The sequence below is a fragment of the Rhamphochromis sp. 'chilingali' genome, assembly GCF_963969265.1.
Source record: "Rhamphochromis sp. 'chilingali' genome assembly, chromosome: 11".
Taxonomy (NCBI): Eukaryota; Metazoa; Chordata; class Actinopteri; order Cichliformes; family Cichlidae; genus Rhamphochromis; species Rhamphochromis sp. 'chilingali'.
The window spans coordinates 22,428,714-22,451,498 of NC_137938.1; the positions used below are offsets into that span (position 1 = coordinate 22,428,714).

General features: G+C 41.0%; 1 protein-coding gene across 2 annotated transcripts; it reads right to left on the bottom strand.

Annotated features, from left to right (window-relative positions):
* Window positions 1-1,463: 1,463 nt before the first annotated feature.
* cgna (cingulin a) lies at window positions 1,464-21,754 on the bottom strand. Of its 2 annotated transcripts, none has more exons than XM_080896032.1 (20): window positions 21,565-21,754; window positions 14,772-15,657; window positions 14,564-14,634; window positions 14,377-14,446; window positions 14,189-14,284; window positions 12,999-13,120; window positions 12,700-12,811; window positions 12,259-12,471; window positions 10,648-10,796; window positions 8,231-8,351; window positions 7,933-8,145; window positions 7,538-7,759; window positions 7,193-7,441; window positions 6,886-7,056; window positions 6,451-6,612; window positions 5,987-6,160; window positions 5,712-5,830; window positions 4,882-4,990; window positions 4,607-4,770; window positions 1,464-3,186 (listed from the first exon to the last, which is right to left on the bottom strand). In XM_080896032.1, the coding sequence occupies exons 2-20, from the start codon at window positions 15,654-15,656 to the stop codon at window positions 3,051-3,053; spliced, it is 3,558 nt and encodes a 1,185-aa protein (XP_080752158.1). In that variant the 5' UTR covers window position 15,657; window positions 21,565-21,754; the 3' UTR covers window positions 1,464-3,050. The 2 variants fall into 2 exon arrangements, with proteins under 2 accessions (XP_080752158.1, XP_080752157.1); XM_080896031.1 differs by having other exon boundaries at window positions 14,564-14,661.
* Between the last annotated feature and the right edge of the window lie 1,031 nt (window positions 21,755-22,785).

Genomic DNA, 22,785 nt, shown 5'->3' on the forward strand with positions numbered 1-22,785 from the left:
TCTGTGTTATATGTGGCAGCTGAGGGTTAATGTCTAGGTGTCTGTGAAGGCTCTGTCATCCAGGTCATGGTAATGTAAGGAGCTTGGAAAGACAAGCGACTCGACGTCTTTAAGTTATTTTCAAGAAACGTAAAAATTCGTCCAGTTGCTTTTCTTTCCAAGCTCCTTAGGCTAATGTCTGCGGTTACAAATTCCTTCCTTGTATCAACAGTTTAGGCTGCTGCTGGTGTAATGGTGTGGGGGATATTTTTTGGAACACTTTGAGCGCTTGGTACCAACTGAGCATCATTTAGAGCGTATCTGAATATTGTTCTTCATCATGTACGTACTTTTATTTTTTATTTTTATTTTTTTTTTAATTTTATTTTATTTTCACTTACTGAATATGGGACAGACTTGACTGGGGGAAAGAAGGGGAGAAAGAAAGAGGGAAAGAGAAACAGCTGAGAAGAGGGACGGGGGAGAAGGGCAAAAACCAAAAACCAACAGAATGAGCAGAAAAAGAAAAAAAAGAAGAAAAAAAAGAAAAAAAAAAAAGCATATATCAATCACCTGGATCACCTGCTGAGAAAGAAAAAAGAAAACAAGCAGAAGAGAACAAGAGTAATAGAATAAACAACATCATAATGATATATGGGAATATGACAGTAAATACTAAATATTAAACATTATTGTGCAGCACATAAGATCAACAGAACACAGTGTGCTTTGAGGTAGGAGCCAAAAAGGGTGTAGTTTGTGGGTGTGATCACCCGTGTGTACACCTGTGAGCATGGACGCGTTTGTTTTTTGTTTTTTTAAAAGGTTCCTTCATGTAATGATCTGCTAGAGGGTGTGGGGGGGCCACAGCCCTGTCTTCCAGGGCATGAAGCAGGTATGGTGGAGATCAAAACTCCAGACATCCAGAGGCCCCCAGAATACAAGAGACCAAGGAAGACCAACAGAGGGGCAGCCGCGCCACTGTCCCAGAAAGAGCTGAGGAGAGTCCCAGATGAGGGCTCACTCAGCAGCCGCGGAGCAGAAGCCAGGGGGAGTTGCAGTGACGCGCCCGTGAGCTCCGCCGGCAGCCAGCCGTGCCTGAGTGACCGAGCCCCAGGCCGAGAGGCCGGGGGCTCGTACGTACTTTTATGACCACACTGTGCTCTTCTGATGGCTGCTTCCAGCAGGATAACGTATCATGTCACAAAACTCAAATCATTTCAAACTGTTTTCTTGAACATGAGTTCACTGTATTCAAATAGCATCCACTGTCACCAGATCTCAATCCAAACCAACAGAGCGCCTTTGGGATGTGGTGGAACGGGAGAATCTCTTCATGGCTGTGCAGCAACACTATGATGCCATCATGACAATATGGACCCTGCTGTCTCAGTCAATGAGAGACACACAGAAAGAGAGGCAGGCTAGGGTACAAAATCCTATCAAGTAAAAACTTTCACTGTGAAGTAGGGCTGTTGTCCTCTTTAAATTAATAGATTTAATGTGGCTTAATTATTGCAATACAAAAAAAACAAACAAACTTAATTACAGACAGCTTTAAATGTTTCCAGCCAACAATGACAGCGTACCAGCATCTTTTGATTCAACATGTTTATCTGCATTTAATAAATCATATTCATTACTATTTTCCAGTTTCTCTGAAAACAGTTTTACACTACGGAAAAAAGTGATTTTAACTTCAACTGATTTTTCAAAAATGTTTACAAAATTAAAAAAAAAAAAAAAAAAAAAAAACATTCACAAAACTCATTGTCAAGTGAATTACAGATGATTCTTTAACAACTTCAAGGCATTATAATTACATACAAAGTAGATACAGCATAAGTTTAACTGGTTTGATATAAGGGAATGCACAGGAGCTGCGCAGCTTTAATCTTCTGACTAATTGAAAATTTTGGCCACTACTTTTGCTCTAAAAGTGAAAACGCTTTTTCATTTCATATTCAGAACAGTTGTTAAGTGAAAAGACTGTTTCCTGTCAGGATGGACCACAAAACCAAAACACTGGAAATCCTGGAAAACCAGGAATCCTGTTCAGATGCAGAAAAGACTCACCAGGTAAGTCTAACCTGAACTTTCACACATTCTTCCCATTTCTCCCATCACACCACAAACAGAATTTATGTCTCTCCCTAAAACAATAAATATAAGATGGCAATTTTGTTATAATTGTACAATTCAGCTTCCCTGTGTATTATTTGACATTGAATTCTGTCATTGAATGTCTCAAATGTATCGGACATATTCCATAGCTAAAAATTTAAACCAAAACTAAATATTTTTGTTTTCAGTGAAAAAAAATCACTTTTTATTCAGAAACAACAAAATGCAATCCACATAAGGTTGTGTTAGTAATTTAACTTTCAGAAAATGTAAGATTTTTTTATGTGAGGTTGTTTGTATCTACAATTAATGCTCGCAGTGTCAACATTTGGTCCACGTTTGTTAGAAAATCTACGTCATTTCTTTGCATTGTGTAGAACAACAGCAGAGGAAAAAAGTCCAACATGTAAATAAGGAAATGATGAGGATTTCGCTCAAGGCAAGACGATCAGCTTTAAGTGCTTGACCAGAGGCTTCATCCCTGAAAAAGACATGATGAACTTGTACCAAAAACAAACAAAAAAAAGAAAATCATAACCTGCCTGTTTTTTGTTTTGTTTCAGATTGTATTTCTTCTCATGCAGTTAACATACAGACTTGGTTAGTGATACGTTTTTGTATGCTGGAGGCTTTTGACTAGTCCCCAGTGTCTGCTGGTGTACAATGTGCATCAAATGGAGGGATTTCAACTGTACCCTGGAGGACACCTGCATATATTGAATGCTGAAGGAAATTCCCTCAAATGTTGAGGATGTTTTGTTTCCTTCAATTCATACTGGTATGGAAAAAAAAAAAAAAAAAAAAAAGTCATTACCTCCCCAGGTTCCCCTGCCTCATTGTCTGTAGTGCCTTTTGGCCTTACTCCAAGCCTATAAACTGCACACTCTCCTCCATAGTCTTGGCAGAGTTTTATTTTCCCACCTTCGACCTGCTCTCAGAGCGTTGCTTTAACAGGAGCTGGTCTGAAGGTTGCTCTCTGTGAGGATGGAGGTGATGGTGGAGGAATCGTAAAGACTGTCGTCATCGTCTGAGCTGAGAGCTGATGAATCCAAAGCTGGGCGTATTGCTGCCTGAGTTTTCCTCCTGTGAGACATAATAATCACTATCAGTAACCACATTCACAAAATCAGATGCCGTCAGGTTTGATAAGGGAAAAAAGACTGTCTACACAGCTACAGTCATGGCAGGAAGTTTACATACACTCATCAGGAATCCACACAGCCTTTAGGCATAGTGTAAAAATCTTTCAATACGGTTCAGGTCAGGGTTTTGGGAATGCCATTCCAGAAGCTTAATGTTTGTCTTTTTTATCCATTTCAAAAAACTATTTTGATTTATGTTTGGGATCATTGTCCTGTTAAAACAAACAACTGTGTCCAAGTTTAAACCATCTAGGTGTTTACATGCTTGACAGCTTGTACAGTGTTTTTACGTTGGAAAGCTTCACCTTTAATCATCCAAACATACCTCATGTCATTGTGGTTAAATAACAAAATCTTTGTGTCATCTGAGGTAAACCGTTTGGGTCTTCTTGGAAAACTGGTGACAGAGCTGAATAACTTGTGCTTACATTATGATTGGTTGAAATCATGACCTTGGAATCTGCAATTGTTTAGAAATGGCTCCAAGAGACCTAAATCCATAATTCTCATTCTTAGATTTTCACTGAGATCTGTCAAAAAATTATTTTTATGCCAGCAAAGAGAAACTATCAACTGTAGTTAACCACGATCACTAATGAGTGTTAATAGGCCTTGGCCTTACCAAATACCAAAGTCAATTTAAACCTAATTCTTGTTTTTTATTAGTCATTGAAGATGCTTGCTGTACAATCAATCCACCATTGAAGACAGAACAATTCAAAGAAATCTTTAAAAGCCCAAAATGTCCATGTCCATGATGAGTGTACATCAACATCTGAGCACGAGTCTGATCATCCTTAAAGTGGTTGGATACCCCGCCCTCTGCTGGTAAAACCAAAGAACTACATGCAATTCATTGGAACTCGTTAGAGGATGTTTGTAATTTAATTTCCCCTGTGGTATATGAGTAATGTACCGTTTTAGTTTAATGAAATCGCCGATCCACATGTGGCTGATTGCTGGAATGTTTTACACACATCAGACTGTGTAATGCTGCACCTCAGGGAGGCTGTGTGAATCTTAACCATGTGTCTGTATCAATGTGTCACAGCTAAACAATGTGAGTTCACTTATCATTACATCATGTGAATGCAGTTTTTTTCATTCTGTGACGCAAGTAGGAGGAGATGGTGTCTCTCTCAATTAAACACACACACACACACACACACACACACACACACACACACACACACACACACACACACACACACACACACACACACACACACACACACACACACACACACACCTGTGATAATCTGGCTGCCAAGAAGAGCCTTGCATAATCGTTACCAGAAGCTCACATTGAGTAACAAATTGGAAGAGAAAAGAGGAATGGGACAGGAAAAGGAAGCGCTTACTTAAGCTCAGTCTCCAGTGCTGTGACTCTGGTCTGCAGAGCCTCTTTCAGCTCCATTTGTTCCTCCAGGTCTCTCTGAGCTTTTCTTCTCATTCCGTCTAACCTTTCCAGCTCTGTCTCTCCTTCATCCACCTGCCTCTTCAGAGCCTTCACTCTCAGAGCAAGCTGCAACACCAGTTGACATTTAAGCATGGTTTGCCAGTATGTGTTTCAACTTTTCCACTTTCTGTGAGTGGATTTCTGTATTTACATTCAGCACATGGTAAATATTTATACCTGGTCTCTCTGTTCAGTGTGTGTTTGTCTTTCCTCATCCAGTGTCATGTTGAGGTCTTTTAGCTTCCTCTCCAAACGACGTTGTGTTGCCAACACAGTGTTCTTCTCTCTTGAAGTCAGAAAAAGAAAGCAAGACTTCTCAGCTACTGAGCAAAACCGCTTACCAACTCACTGCTGTTACATGTTACAACTAGAAACAGTGACTCAATCACTTGACAGAAAAACGAGCACGACCTAGAAAACCTACAAAACCAATTTAATGAAACGTTTAATTTACTAGATTTTAGGATTGTCCTGAACAACAACTCATGATCGTCATCAATTAATACCTGTGATGCCATCTGGAACAAAACAGTAGCATACTCTATTTGGACAAAAGCCACATGTCCTAATCGTTTAAATCAGATGTTCTCGGTCACAGGTGTAATTTCAAGCACCTAACCATACAGTCTGCCTTTACAAACATTTGTGAACAAATGAGTTGTTCAAATGAGCTCACTGAAACTGAGTGTGGTACTGTAATGGTCTGTGACATTTCATCATTTCTGCAAAGTGGAAGCATCTAGGAACCACAGGAATGAAGTGGCAGACTACATAAAATTATAGAGCAGGGTCGCTGAATGCTGAAGCACATTAAGCATAAACGTCAGTGCTCTGGTGGCTCACTAATAACAATGCATAATAATCACTTTTGTGAGTAAGAGGAATGTCAGACTCATTCTTTACATTTCTATACAAAAATCTACAAAAACATTCTCAAACACAGCAATAAATAAATAGTTTCACTATATAGATCAACATGAGTGCAGTAGTTGCTGTTTTCACTGCACCTCTCTTCGCTCCGCAGACGGTCTTCCAGCTCCTGGATTTTGCTTTCCAGCTGGGAGACTCCTACAGAGGAACGCGACTGACCCTCCATGTCAACCACACGACTCCTCAGCTCCTTCAGCTGCAAAGACAGACATGAGCAAATATGACGTTAAAAAGTATAGACATGTTGGATGCAAACCCAAAGGCTTTATTTGTAATTAAATCGATAATACATGAGAGTTAAACAATACTTTGGTTAACTTAGCAAACACAAATTTGGTGCATGTGCACATACATGTCTCTCCATTGCATTCTTGTCCAGCTCCAGGTCCTGCTTCGAGGATCTCTCCTGCATGAGCTCAGAGCGGAGCTGATCGATCTGGTCTCTGCTGCGAGCCACACGATCAGTCAGCATATCCACACTGCTTCTCTCCTCCTCCACCTCCACCTCCAAACGCTTTAGTTTGTCCTGATAGAAACAAGAAGAGATCAGTTTAATAAGCTGCTCAGAGGAGACACCGCTGGAAAAACCACACTAATAAATAAATCACACTACTTGTGTTTATTAAAATAATCAGCATTTATCATATTTTGATAGCTATGCTACCCTTGATTTATAAATGTAATAGATGTGCAGACTGTCACAGAGTCAGTGCATGCAGAGCACAAGTATTAAAAGCTGTGAGCACAGTATCCATGGGTTACACTCCCAAATGACTCATTCTCCCAAACCAGGAGAGGAGCAGATGAGCCGCTTACCTCCAGGATGCGAATCTCTCGGGTTTTCTCATTGTGGCTGTTTTTGCTGGCCTCCAGCTCTCCCTCCAGGTGGCGCAGCCTGTTGGCGAGCAGCTCTTTATCCAGCTGGTGGTTGTCTCTCTCCTCACATGCAAGAAGCAGCTCCTTCTTCTGCCGTGATATCTAGTTAGAGCGATCAGATTTTTTTTAGAAATGTCATGCATGTGCTAGAGGAAGTAGAATTAAACCCTTGATTATTATTCAGACAGGATATAGTGCCATAACAGTTTGGGTTGATTCCCTTTGAAATGAAGGATCATTTTACACCATGCAGGGCCTTAATCAGACAGTTTTTTTTCCTTGTTACCTGTCTATACATGAATACAATGAAAAAAAAAAAAAAAGAAACTCAGTCAAAAGGTTAAAAACACAAGTCCTTAAACCACAGGCACACACCTCTTCCTCCAGTTTCCGTTTATTCATCTGGCTTTTTTCCAGCTCAGAGTGAGCATCATTTTCGTGGCGCTGCACCTCCTGCACTTCCTTGCGTGCTCGCTCTTTCTGTTCTTCCAGTTGAACCCTGAGAGCCTGCGTTTCTTCTCTTAAGGATACGTTTAGAGAGTCATACTGACAGAAGGACGGAGGCAGGCAGGACAAAACAAAAACAGAATGAATTGTGCTGTGTATCCTCCAGTGAGCAGAGAGGACAAGATATAGACTTTTTTTCATTTGCACAGGTATAAAAATGATCCATCCTTCTTACGTCTTTGTTGAGTTTCTCTAGAGCTCTCTCCTGCTGTTGTTTAGTGTCCTCGAGCTGGCTGATGGTCTGTTTGAGGGCCTCCTTGTCCTTTTCTGTATCCTCCAAACGCTGGCTGAGTTCACGGTGCTCCTGGCTCAGCCTGGAGGCTTTCCTCTTAGCCTCATCGAGCTCAGATCTCAGGCCTCTAACCTCAGTGTGGAGTGCGAGCTCTGCCTCTGAGCTCTCTGTAGCATTGCTTTGCAGCTGAGCCTGAGGAAACCACAGAGGACATCCAAATAAGCCTTAATGTGAACAGTTTCCCAGGGATCACTAAGCTGGGTGGTGCTGTAAGGGATGCAACCTTACCTCTAATCTTGAGATTTTCTCTTTTAGACGAGCAGTCGCCTCCTCCTGCTCCTGCTGGGCATCATGGAGCGAGTTAATGTCCAGGTGAGCTCTGCTTAGCTGTGCCTTACTGGTGTCTAGTTCCTCTTCAGTCAATGAGAGCTTCTTTTTGAGCTGGGCAACTTCACCTTGGGCCTCATTAAGCTTCTGCTCTAGCTCTGAGATGGTTGCTGGGTCTGGCAGCTACAGGCAGGAAGACAAAAGATAAACCAGAGGATAAACCACAGTCATTTAAACAGATGCTTTTAATACCAAAACTACCACATTCAGAGAAATGTGTCGACCAAACTGGCTAGTTTTTATGATTAAAACAGGAGTTTAAATTATTATTTTTTTTGCTGGGAGATTAAACCTACCCGTTTATTTTTCTCTTGTGCTTTAGCAAAGTCCTCCTTGGCCTTCTGTAACTGGCCCTTCAACCTGTCAATCTCATACTTCAGTTCAGCCTCTTGGTTCTGGTGAGATTTTTTCAAAGAGATGACCTCCATGACCTTCTTGTCAAACTCCACCCTCATTTTCTCTACCTCAGACTTGCCCTTCTGCAAATCAGCTTTGCACTGCTGGAGCTCCTAAACAAAAATGTAACATCTTGTTAAACAGATCATTCAGCAAAGCCTCTGTGATCAGATGAAGTATAGCGTTTGTCTACTGCACCTGGCTGAGAGTCTGTGTGTGGCTGGGGTCTGGTGTCTGTTGTTTCATGGAAGTCATTTTGTCTTGGAGTTCCTTTAATTCTTCCTCAAATTCCTCCTTCTCCAGACGGGTTTGCAGGAGTCTAAGAAATGTGCACGTGCATCTGATCTTAACCAATCAATCCATATATAATTGTTTTAAATAATGTTTTATTATCTGATCAAGAGCAGTTTGATTGTATTCGTTAATCATTCTGATGTATCAGAATTTGCTTTGGTGTTTTCATGGAGGTAAAAGATTATTTTTAAGTGACACAATAAATTGATTTCCAGCTACCACATAGCAGTCAAATAAATTCACAAGAAAAAAAAGTCTATATTATAGTTTTTGCTAAACACACACAAATAAGGCCATCCACACCACACTTCAGCATCTTAAAATGGACAGTTTATGCCAAAATCTAATTTACACATTTTTCCTCTGTAGTGCTTTTTTTTTTTTAATAAATAAAGATTGTGCACGTGAAAAGTGAAAATATTTATTATGGATTGCATTTATATAGTGCTTTTCGAGACCCTCAAGCGCTTTACAATTCCACTATTCATTCACTTTCACATTCACACACTGGTGGAGGCAGCTACAGTTGTAGCCACAGCTGCCCTGGGGCAGACTGACAGAAGCGAGGCTGCCATATCGCGCCATCGGCCCCTCTGGCCAACACCAGTAGGCGGTAGGTGAAGTGTCTTGCCCAAGGACACAACGACCGAGACTGTCCGAGCCGGGGCTCGAACTGGCAGCCTTCCGATTACAAGACGAACTGCCAACTCTTGAGCCACGATCGCCCCAGTTCTTAGATTAAACTGCTGACTGAGTTTAAAAAAAGTTTTATGGTTATGATTTCTCCATAGACATTAGCAAATAAAATAGATGGATATATACTCTATTTTACTAGGTACACCCGTTTAACTACTCATTAACACAAATATCCAGTCACATGGCTGCAACTCAATGCATTTAGGCTCACAGCTTTAGACATGGTCAAAACTGAAGGTGAAACAGCATCAGAATGGGGAAGAAAGATGATTTAAGTTACTTTGAATGTAGCATGGTTATTCGTGCCTAATGGACTGGTCTGAGTATTTCACAAACTGCTGATCTATTAGGATTTTCCGTACTCTGTGTCTCTATGGTTTACAGAGAATGGTCTAAAAAAGACAAAATATCCAGTGAGCGGCTGTTCTCTGGGGAAAATGCCCTGCTGATGCCAGCGGTTAGAGGAGAATAGCCAGAATTCCTTAGGTTGGTGGGAAGGGGGCAGTAACTCAGATAATCTCGTATTACAACTGAGATGAGCCTCTAACACACAAAATATTGATCCTTAAAGTAGACGGGCTATTGTATAAAGAAGACCACACCTGGCGCCTCTGCTGCCAGCGAAGAACAGAAAACTGAAGCTAAAATTCACACTGGCTCACTAAAAATGGACAACAGAAGAGGATGCCTGGTCTGAGAAGTGTCGATTTCTGCTGTGACATTCAAATGTTGGGGTCCAACACGAAAAGCATGGATCCAGCTTGCCTTGTATCAAAGGCTTAGGTTGCTGGTGTAATAGTGTGGCCTCCACTGCTACAAGAACTCAATTCAACAGAGCACCTTTGGAATGTGGAGAACAGGAGATTCACATCACGGATGGACAGCTGACAAATCTGCAGCAACTGTGCGATGCTATCATGTCGACATGGACCAAAATGTCTGAGGAATGTTTCAGCGCTTTGATCAATCTGTGCTACAAAGGATTCAAAAGTGCTAATTTGTTATTAGCAAGGTGTATCTAATGGACATGGACAAAAGATGTAAATTTGATTTTGGAGTTAACTGTCCGTTTAAAGCTTTATGCTTAGACACTGTTTTACAGTAACTCAGCCCACTATATCAACACAACGAAGAACAGGAAAATAGAATTTTTTAAGGTTCAAATTGTGACTAGACAACTAGACACATTAAAAGTAGAACTAGAACAAATATGATCCATATTTGATTGTTGGTTTTAGACACAAACACTTTGATTTGGCTAAAAATAAAATCATGAAATACGTTTATTGAGAGCGAATGGCCTTGACACTATAGACAGTTGTTAGCACAGTTCAGCACATCTACAGCTCAGTAAAGCTAAACAAACACTGTTTAGTTTGCGACTCTCACTGTGTTTCAGGGTGGCTGGGTGTCTCTCTGACAGAGAGGGTAAGAAACATTTACCAGGTAGAATGAGAGAGAAAGAATGGAAACACATTAGTAAAGAGAGTGCAAAGGAAAACATGACAAGATGATGACAAAAATCCATGTCCACGTGAACACTGGAAATGTCAAAGTCAGGTCAGCAATGATGACTAAACACTGCGAATGATACGACTGTTACATCAGAATGTATTAAGACTCACTCTTGTTTAGTTGTTCGAAGTTCGTCTCTGGTCGAATGAAACTGCTCCATCCAGTGGCTGCTCTCATCTCGACAGTCCTCCAGCTGCTGCTGCAGGGAGCGAACTGACGCATTTACACGCAGGCGCTCTGCTTCAATCCCTGCATGAGACTTAAGTAGGAGACAGAAAAACTGATCACCTGTTGTGTCATTTCTCTTTCGTAGTGTGTGTTAAATCACTCTTTTTGCATTTGAATGGCTTTTCCTTTCAAATATTCAAGTAAAACTCAACAAATGCTGCACTTTCACAAACACACAGAAAAGCTTTCATCTCAGTCCTTGGAAAGGCTATCGAAATTAAATCATTTTCTGTTGTATGAACCATTTTCAGTATTAAAATCCTTCAACTTGTTTTAGAAATATAAAGAAGCAGCAGTATGGCTTCATACTGAGAAAGAGCTCTACAGATGTGATGTTTGCTTTCAAAGTGTTGGTGAAGAAGTATAGAGAAGGTCAGAAGGAGCTGTGTCTTATGGATCGAGAGCGAGCATATGATAGTAGCAAAGAGTCAGGAGTAGCAGAGAAGCATGTGAGGCTTGTGCAGGACATGTATGAGGACAGCGAGACAGTGGTGAACGGCTGGAGTGACAGATGGGTTTACATCAGGGATCAGCATTGAGCCCATTCTTGTTTGCGATGTGGACAGGTTAACAGATGAGGTCAGCCAGAAATCACTGTGGACTGTGATGTTTGCAGTCGACACTGATCTGTAGTAAGAGTAGCGAGCAGGTGGAGGTATGCTCTGGAGAGAAGAGGAATGAAGGCTCGCGGAATCAAGACAAAGTACATGTGTGTGAATGAGAAAGAGGCAGGTATAACAGCGAATATGCGAGGAGTAAATATAGTGAAGGCAGACGAGTTTAAATACCTGGGGTCAAAGCAGCAGACAGTGCACAAGAGAGGAAAAAGAGTGCTGGAAAGGTGGAGCGGATAGCAGTAAGAGTGAAAGGAAAAGGTTACAAGATAGTGAGATCTGTTTTAATGTATGGTTTGGAGACGATGGCACTGACATTGAGATTTTCATTAGGAGTGACCAGAATGGACAAAATTAGAAACGAGTACATTAATGGAAGCGCTCGGGTCAAGCAGACAAAGAGAGGCTACGCTGAGATGGTTTGCATATGTGCAGAGGAGGAATATAGTGGTACAAAGGATGCTGAAGATGGAGCTACCAGGCAGGAGGAGGAAGGAGAAGACCACAGAAAAGGTTCGTGGATGTAGTGAAGGAGGACACGCGGAAGGTTGGTGTGATAGAAAAGGAGGCAGATGATCTAATGTGGTGACCCCTAAACCAAGCAGCTGAAAGAATGAGACAACCTCCTTGCTGCTGTTTCTTAAGAATTACAGGCTGTTTGACCAATTTCAGTTTTTTAACTTATTTTTCTTCTTTATTTTTAACATGGCTGTACATATAAAATGTTTTGTACCTACATAACTTTTATTCTTTATCCCGCTGCATTAGCGTGGCAGGATAATGATGACAGAATAGAATTTCCTGGATCAATAAAGTATTTATCCATCTTTCTACATGCCAACTGTAAGTGATGCTCAGTTTGCTACTGTGAGTGCACACCTGAGACACCTGCTCCATGCTGCTACGGAGCTTGTCCATATCCGCACTGTACTGCTCTCGCAGCGCCTCAATTTCTTTGTCATGTGATGCCACCTCTTCCTTCAGAGCGCCCTTCAAAGCTGTAAGCTCCCTCTCTCTCTGTCGCAGTGTCTCCTCCAGCTTCTTTTTTAGTTGCAAAACTTCCATCAGCTGCGCCTGACAAGAAACCAGATCCTGCACATGCAAGGGAAATACAGCATTAACCTGATAACTCTGACCACTCGCTCATAAAAATGTCTTAAATGAACATCAACTTCCTGTTTCAGAGTAAAGGATTTTTCAAACGAGTGTAAAAAATAGAAGCTACACAGCAGTTTATTTAAAAAGTGGGGTGAGATAAACGATCCCGGTGCATCAGTGTTTGTGTGTGTGTGTGTGTGAGAGGCCAAATGTCTGAGATACCGTCTTGTTGCTGCTCTCTCTTCTCAGCTCATCTTGAAACTCAGCCATCTGGTCCTCCATATCTCTGACCCGCTTCTCAGCGTTTTCTCGATCCATACGCAAATGAGTCAGCCTTCAAGGAAATGAGAATAAAAACACGCCTGTGAGGGATTCTTTGAATATAACCGGCACATTTGTTTTGTGAATAAGCTACAGTAGCTGCTTGTGTCATCCAACTGTCTAGCATGTAGCAGTACCATGCCCTTTGCTGCTTTCCCTTGTAAATGTGTTTGCGTGTGTGCATGCCATTATGGTCTTACTCCGATTGTGTTTCGTTTAATTCATTTTTCTTCCGGTCCAGCATCTCCTGGAGTTGCAGATTTTCATCCAGACAACTCTCCAGCTCTGCTTTCAGAGCAGGATCAGAATTGCTAACAGAGTCCTACACACAGACAGACATGATGAATAAATGAGGGCAGTGAAACATAACACCGTCTGCTCTGCTGGCATAAACAATGGGCTTTTAGGAAATGTTGAAGCAGGGTTGCATTTGTGCACCAATCAATATGTGTAAGAGATTTAAGTTATAAAGAGCTATTAGAGATTAAGACCTGCCCAGCTTCCTTAAGACAACATATAATGGGTAATTATTTAGATTAGTGTGTGTGTGTGTGTGTGTGTGTGTGTGTGTGTGTGTGTGTGTGTGTGTGTGTGTGTGTGTGTGTGCTGCTGACCCGACCAGAGAGCTTAAGGGATTAATCTGAGGATTAATCTGAAGCACACTCCAAGCTAAGGAACCCCCCAGTCCTCCTGGTAAGATTTGTTAAAAAGGCACAAAAACTCAGAGGACAGTTTCTGAGTCGATTTGGTTGGTGGAGTAGCTGCTCTCATTCCAAGAAGAGTGGCTTGAGTGTTTATGTGAAGCACTAGATGTGATCCGTGTAATCAGACACGAGTTACTCTGGTAGGGTACTCTGAATGTTAACACCTTCTTGAGGCTGATTTGAGGAAAAACTAGTCAGGTCCCACAAGACACCGAAACTACAGGAACCGTCTTAAAATCTAGTGCACAGTTTCCACTGAAACTGAAGATAATGTGACTACAGATATGGTTCAAAGTTCACATTATGGCTCAATTTGTCCTACTCATTATTATTATCATAATGTGTCACTTTAACACTGCTGAAGTTTTAGTTTAGTGTAAATTTACTTACTCAGTGCCAGTTTACTGAAACAGTCAGCTCAAGGTATTTATATTGAACTGCAAAGGATCGTTGGGACCACCCCAACAATCAGATGATAAAGCACGTAGCAACGTTTGGGAGAAAGAACTCCCTTTTAACACAAAGAAAACTCGACCGATTGGAGGGTGAGGGGACCAAAAAGAGAGCAAAGAGGAGCACAGTGACACCAAAAAACAGTAAATAGGACAAAATACAAACTACAAGAAAGACACGAAAGTATAGATATCAATATCTCTGTCTTACTTCTTTTTCTATGCTCCACTTACCTTCCTTTCTTCCAGCAGTGCAGTTTGTAGTGCAACCACCTTTTCCTCAAGCTTTCTTTTCTCACTCATCCACTCCTCCCTCATGCTTTGTTTGGGCTGTCAACATAGTGGACATAGATGAAAACGGTCTCTTCAGTGGACAGCAAAAGAAAAACTTATAGAATTTGACACTTTCAAAACAAGCAAACCTTAAGGTGCTGAATGTTCTGGAAGATGAGCTTTACTTTGTGCCTCACGATGACATCGGTTTCACTACTCCTGTGAAAATGAGAAACTGGTCAAATGACGAATTTACAAACACGTAACTATTTGCTTTTCTACCATTTTATTTAATTAGCTGAATGCGAGCAGAGCTAATAACATGAAAGCACGTACCCTTGTCTCAGGATGTTGTATATGGTCTTCATGGCCTGCTCCTCCTCACTGCTCAGCTCTGCACTCTGACCCTGGTCCAGCAAAAGGTCAGGGGTCACCTTAAGATATAGATCAGAAAACTACTCTTGCAATAGTGCACGGTTTACGGTGGTCAAAGCTCACTGAAAATCTACTTTATTGTGCAACCACAAATAAAACCAATTCTTACTTGTGCCTCAGTCAGATTTGGTCGTTGTGGCTCCAGTGAGGCCCACTGATTCGCTGGCTGTCCAGGAATTTTGGTGACATTGCCCTGGCTGCGCCTCAAGCTGCTGTGAGTTGGCGATGGGGGTGAGGTGTAGGGATTGGCGGTGGTGAGAGGAGATGTAGCTCCTGGACGTTGCTGGGCAGGGGGCAGTCCTCTCTGCTGGCCTCCAGCATTAGCACTATCAAACCTGTTTATTAGCTTGTTGACAGACGTCTGTCTCTTGTTAGAGTGTAGCTCGTTTGGCTGAGGAGGGGGCTCGGGACTGTCCCTCACTGACCCCAGTGACCTGTTAAGCCCTGCCTGATAAGAACCGTGCCAGATATTTCTTTCAGTGCCCCTCTCTCTATCACTGACATGCCACCCCTGCTCTCTATCTCCCCTTACTCCAATTCCTCCATCCAGATTCCCATAACTACCAGACTTTCCATCTCCTGGTGGTCTAGATAACTGATACTCCTCGTTACTCGGCCCTCCATCCCTGTCGAGAAGCGACCCATGAGACTGAGCCCGGCGTAGTAGCCCTCCCTGCTCTCCTCCTCCTATGTAACCTCCCTCTGTTCCTGGCTCTGCCTTCCCTCTGTTCCGAGGAAGGCTATTATAGCCAGAGGAGTACTCGGTCTTGAGCTGAACCCCATACGAATCTCCTTTTTGTCCATCCTTCAGAACCACATATGGTTGGCCAGCAATTCCCTGCACTCTGACTGCTACACCATATTTAGATGTGGTCTGAGTCTTGGTCTTGGGCTGGGGTGCAGGCTGCCCTCCACCATTCTGATAGTCATTGATGAAGCGGATCTGGACACCATAGTCCACCGGGGTCATCTGACCTGAAGATGGTGTGGTCATACTGGCAATAGTAGAATAAGAAGAAGTTAGATATATTTTTGTAATTTAAAAAAAAAAAAATTCTGGCTTGAGACTAACAGTACTGTGCCAAGTATTAAGCGCGCCCTCATTTCTTTATATTTTTCTTCCAGTGAGCCAGACATTCTTGTGTTTTCTTAACATGGCCTTGAACAATAGCGCTCCAGGCTTGCTGAAGGTCTTTCAAATTTTGTCTTTGAGCACCAACTACTTTTTCACTCAAGTCCTTGACATTTTCTTTTCTTTTGCCAAGCAGCAGCCCCCCCCCAAAAAACAATCATGGGCAGCTGAACAGTATCTGAAATTCATGTCCTTAAGAAAGGAAGAAATGTGTCAGCAAAGACTTGATACAGAACATAAAAGATGCATCTGACCCCTTCAGTTGATCCATCTACTGCTTTCCAAAGCCTCGTCAGACTGATGAGGCTTCATGCAATACCATCTAGAATTACTCTGACTGGCAGCAGCTTTATTTTTCAGCTTGAAACACACTGCCAATGTAGTAAAAGCATACCTGGATGGAAAACCCCCCCCACATTGGAACACTATTGGTTATGGATTGACCTCCCAGAGCCTAGACCTCAACATTATTGAAGCAATGTGGAATCATCTTAACAGAGAAAAGAACAAAAGAGCTTTGAATGTCTGTTAAGAAGCCTGGAGAACTATTCTTAAAGACTACTTCAAGACATTGCAAAAAAGCTCACCTAAGAGAGTTAAAGCTATGAATGAAGATGTTCATGATTTTCAACATGTAAACTCTGTTTCTGATATTTTGATTTCTATATGCTGTATTTCCATTAATGTTTTACCTGTAATATTAAATGTCTGCACCAAATTTTCTTCAATCAAATCACATTTTAGGTAAAACCCCCTCATGACACACAGATCTTTTGTTTCATTTGATTTTTTTGGCTCAGTTTTTTTTTTGCCAGTTTCTCTCTTGTATGTTTTTATATTTCATCTATATGATTTAAAAGTGCAGGTACAACAATATATACCTTATATGAATGTTTTAGATTTTTTTTAAAAAAGGGAAATGATCAAAGATATTTCTACTTTGCTTTCCATGAGGACATTGACTTCTGGACCACCAATAATGGACAACCTGCTTTGTTACAACCACCCTCTAGATAAAATTCTGTGACTCTACCAAAGTATGACTACATAACAATGTTGCACATCAAGCTTTTATTCTGATAAGATGGTTACTTCTATCAGCTGTATTACTGTATTGAAGCAGGGAGGGAAAAACTTAGAGGAATTTGTGCATGTGTCAGATTTTTCCCAGAATAGAAAGATTTAGCTGAGGTATGTGTGTGCAAGTGTTTCCACACCTCAAATAGAAAATGAGTAATACTGAAAAATATATGGTGAGAGCCACACCTCAAACATCAGCTGATAATAACTTTGAGTAAATAGCAGTCTTTGATGTCATTAAGATACTGTGACTCATCGTTCATCCACCTGACCTGCACACATGAGATTATTTTTCACTGTAAACTGTAAGGCCATTTTTTAGTGTCAAAAAAAAAATCTCATGGTTCTATAACAAGACTGATTGTTTATTAAAAACAGATCTTCATATAGTTATTTGCTGTTTGTCAAGTATAATATTAGTGTCAGCTTTAAAATTCCTCAAATTGTGAAAACAAATGTATAGACAGTAGACTTTAATTAACAGGTAATTCTGAAAAGTAAAAAATAAGAGACACAGACTTCCTTTTAAAATACGTGTTCTGAGATTTATAGGCGCTTTCTAGCTCTTTACTGCTTATGTGGACTTTAACCTCAGTGCGCTCCATTAGTCATTAACCTGAGAGCACACACCCACATATCACTTTCCCCTGTGAGGACCAACTAAGCCTTCTGAAGCTCTTCGAAGTTTCCAAATCTAATTCCCTCAACTGAACTTTGACACCTTGAACACAGACAGCTACTACAGCAACTAGTCAAGTGTCACTACTGCTTTCATTAACTATATCTGAAATTTCTCAATTCATCTTTTTCTTGACTGCCTAATCCTAACTTTTTACACTTCCTGAATACACAAAATGAGGATTTCTAAAATAATGTTTCCATTCATTGCACTTGTTTAAGCTTAGTCACTGCCAGCCTTTTTCATCACTACTGATAATAACTTGTTTTAGGTCACCCAGTAAACCCCATCCCCCAGGACAGCACAATAGTATGGTTCATTCAACTCTCTCCCAAACTATTACAAAACTACCCCCCACCTCTGCGCTCTGCACCTTCCATTTCCTGTCTGCAGCCTTTGGAGGTGACAGACAGAAAGTGGGCTGGGAAACAGAGAGGGAGGGTGAAGTGAGAGAGAAAGAGAGAGAGAAACACTCCACTTTTCTCTTCTTATCAGTGCTGAGTGTGATAAAATCCAAAGTCAAGCTGTTCCTCCGAAACAACCCTCCCTCTCCTCCAGTCCTTACAAAGGACTGGCTACAAAAGTAGCCATCGAATAGATAACTATTTCCACAGACACATACTTCCATAAATTATTGCAACACTTTTTAAAAATTTCTATACTAACTTTTTAATCTGTATGACAAGACAAACCAGCCAAGCTCCTCTGAGATAGAAGTGAGACAAGCAGGAGTGGTAACTATGAAAAGGGGTTTTATATATGAAACAGTTTCGGAGCAAGATAAGAAGGTAATGACTGGCCCAGCAATGAATGGAGTGACGTCACTGAGAATGACCTTCGAAAGTATCTGTGTGCAGCTGGTCGATTTTTTTCACCCTTTGGGAACCACAGAAGAAGCGCCGTGTGTCACAACAAGTTTGTGAAGCTGAGCATAAAGTTTTCAGCCCACTCTTGTAAACCAAGGTCAACCAAAAGTGTGGTCCACTGACGACTGCAGCACAGACACGCAAGATAGTGCACTAACTAGTAATCTTTGATTTAATGGGACATACTCATCTAAACTGGTGTGACCCGTAAAGCAACAAGTAAGCCAAACTGATGTAAAGAAACCAAACTGTAAAGCAGAAACATGTCTGTCTGAGAATATCTGTTTATTTGTCACAGAGGAGGAAGGCACTTCCAGCTCCGACAGCGGGACGAGGTTGAAGGAGAACTCATCCCATTGTCCAGCTGATGTGGGGCGGAAAATGAGGGCAGCAATTCTGGAATGCTATAACTACCCCTGCTGCTCCTGCCCCTTTCTCTTCTGTCACACTGTCCATCTGATTAAAAGAAGTCATTTTCAATACTTAAATTTTGCTTTTAGGCTTCACTCCAAAGTTTTTTTTCTCCACAGCACTCTAAATAAACATGCTTTCTATACTGAGAGTAGGATGGCAAACAAGCTCTCCTTTGATCTTAAACTCGTGATGTGAAACTAACATGTCACACCTAAGGTGATTGTTTCAGGTCTGTAAAACACAGAAATTATTATTTTTTTAAATACAGAAAGCAATCCATTACCCAATAAGCGACTAAACAGTGTTCACTCTGGAGATCCAGAATCTTAACTATCAGTATTGCAACTTTAATAACAGACCAGCTTTGCTTGCACAGCTATATCTGGAGCTTTTGTAATTTCATGAGAGTCGTGCTACCCTGCAGCTATGCAGACGAGCCTGCGGCCTCAAACTCAATTCTCAAAAAGTAAATTGAATTGAAGCTGCTTTCATTTTAAGACCTAAGGTGGAAAGGAAAAGAAAAAAAGAATTAGGACATCAGAATGGGTGAGGAGAAAAATTAAACAACGGCAACGTGTGAAATCACATGCCTCTGCTGACTCAGAATCCACATGGCTAATGTGATAGCATCATCTCTAGACTGGCCCAAAAATGACACAGCTGGAGATGGCAGACAAGGGTGATGGCAACATGTGCCAAAAACATATCCTTAGGGTGTAAAAACAACCCTTCATGTCAAAACGTAAGCACTACAAATACGTAAGCACGTGCTATGCTTTTAAGTAAAGCCAGTCTTCTCTCGTTCTCGTACGAGAACAGCTTTGCATGAGTCACAGTTCAAAACAAACCTTGTTTATCCTATACTGGTCTTTGGTTTCACTCCTCAATTAATAAACACCTGAAACAATTCATTTAGCTGCTCTCCCTTTAAACTTTCTTTTTATTGGCTACCAAAAGCAAACAGAAGGTTTGAAGAGCAAGTGGGCGGAGCTTCTGTCCTCATAAAGCCACAAAACTGGACTTGGCAGAAAAAGTTTTTCTAATTACACATCTTAAGCAGAAAAATAATAATGCGCTTTACTACTTCCGTAAAAAATAAAAATAAAATAAAAAAAATAAAGCAATAATTAAGATTTTTGCTTCCAAAACAGAATTTTGATTAAAGAACTTTTAAAGAACAGAAACATAAAAATGATTTTGGTTACCGATACTGTCAATTTAGGGCAGATGTGCCATAAACCCTACAATGCACGGGGGTCTAATAAATTTGGTAAGCATTGTATAAACGTCTTAAGAATGAAAATGTAAACGTCTGTGTGCTGAATGAGGTTGAAAGCGATGGAAAACAGCCAGACACTAAACAAGGAAGAATCAAAACACCACATCTGAAAATATTTGCCTTTAAAAAAAACCCAAACAAAACAAATCAATTCAAACTGTCATCAACTCATTGCTAGTTGGACTATTTGAGAGCTAGTTTACAGCATGCTATAAAGCTGGCATATGGATGCTGTAAAAACACATTTAATCCTCCTTTTCTTCCAAGTGAATCATAAAGTTTTACAGGACTGTCCTGCAAATCACAAATGTGATCATGTAAGCAACAGAGATACAAGTGCTGTACTCTCTCTTCTGCTTTTAAAGGACAGTCAGGTACTCAGTCCTCAGAGTATACTCCCTCTCCATTACATTCTTGACATAACACCAAGCCCTCATCCTCTTTCACCCTCAAACAAACACCCATTTATTCCTCTTCTCAGGCCAAAGGAGTTCATTGGCATAACAATGTACAAAAAATGACACAAAAGTAGGAGCACATAAATACACCCCTCCTTTTTCCAAATTCCTGACACTGGTCTCTCTGTCCTTTACACATACAGGGCGGAAAGTGTGTCAGTGTGGGAGACTCACTTTATGGCGTTTTATCTGCACACTTGAGTGTATCAGCTGCTTGTACGTGTAACACGGCACAGGTCTTTATCTGTTAGTCCAATGTGAGGCATTCCCACCACATTACGAGTTCTGAAACTGTACCCGAAGCTTTGCAGGCTCAATGCTATAATTAGTGAAATTCATGACCCAATCCATGAGCCTTTCCCCACCTCAAAACTATAATCTGCTATTCCTTCTTGCCCGTGTCATCAGTTTCACATGAGCTGTGAAGAGAACAAAAGCAGGTGTACTCTAAATGCATGTTTATCCATTGTTTACCCGGGTTCAATCCTTTAATGGTTTCCCTACAGTTGCATTTATCCCTTTGAGCTATGTGCTAAAAACCTTCCTCCTGTACCGTTGTTCCAGTGACAGATCGCCTGGTCCCACAGGTGTACACAGAAACACCTGGCTCATTTCTAAACAACTTAATGGTTTTAAAAGTTAAACCTCTGACATTAAGCCTACCTTCGCTATTCTTACATTTGTCTTAAAGAGACGTATTATTCTGTTTTATTTGTCATTTGGTTCCCCTCATTAACGGGCAAATCCAAAAGTTATCTTGGAGTAACGTTAGCTGGTAGCGCTGTTTCTCTCGAACCATCGTTAGCTGCTCAGCTACACTGGCTCACAGTGACACACTACCAAATAAACTATTAGATAACTGCCATAAATCAAAAATAAGTGCCGTTTGGCAGCACCAGAAACCCACAAAGCGTCAAAGTAACTGTCTGAGGAGCGGCGCCTGTCTGGTTTAGCTGTCTGGCTATGAGAAGTCCCAAACCCAGCGTGAACTTACCTCTTTTTTCTGAACTTAATCTTCTGCTCCTCTCGTATCCTGTCGCCTCCTGTATGCCGATAATAATTCAGATATATTGACTGACATCCATTAAAGCCCACACGGAAACCTGAACAGAAATACCTAACTCCTACGGAAATTATCACAGCAATAAGTTCATTATGCTGCTGCTGGGAATGCAACCTGTTACCTTTTTGTCAGGGATGTAAACGTTCCGCCCAGCCCCGCCAAGCACGGCGCTGCGATTGGACCGTTTCGCTGGCTTGGGCGGGGCTATTGATATTGTCTAGGTTTGTAATTGGTGAAACCTCCATGCCAATCATTCCTTGTTTCTGTACCATTTTTTTCACCTTTTTTGCTGAAAAATGGAACTTGTATTTTTTTTTTTCCAAATAATGACCCGCGTAACCTAGATAAACAAGACTCTTCAAGGACTACTGATTGATGCAGGTGCCTCAAAACGTTTATTTCTCCTCTTGACCAGTAGATGGCGCAGCCGTACACCAGCTGGTTCTCAAGGGTGGCAGTTTGCTAGATAGCGTGTGTGAAAAACACACCTATATATTTAGACTATGTCTGTTCAGAAGATGGTCGCTTAGGTTTAAGTTGCTATTTGAAAAAAAATTATAATTCATAGTTTCTTTCTTTCTTTTTATACTAAGTTAGTATTAATAGTATCGATACCAACGCTGGTATTTGTATCAGATTGATATTAGTGCAAAGGACTCACACATTTTGATTTGTTTCTATCCTGTAAGTTCAGTGTGTAGCCCACGAAATTTTGTTAAACACTTTTTCTTAAATGTTTGTTAAAATATTTTTTCAACTTACACTGGGCTGTAGCACTTTGCTATCATAGCAACAAGATTGTAGATGGCATCGGTTGGTGTCTTCCAACCAAAATTGTGATTTTTTTTCCTTCCCACTGTCACCAAGTGCTTGCTCATAAGGGGTCATGTGATTCTTGGGATTTTTCTTACTAATACTGTTGAGTCTTTATATAAATATAAATCACATTGAGTTAATTATTGTTGAGAATTGACACTATATAACAAAATTAAATTGAAAATTGAGAGCTTGAAAAGAAGGCAACAAGACTTCTTTAGATTTATGAGCATGTTTCGCCTCTCATCGAAAGGGCAGAACTGAAGAAGCCTCGTGCACGAGAGGGGAAACATCTTCATGAACCTAATGAAGTCCAGTCTACTATGACCTGGATAA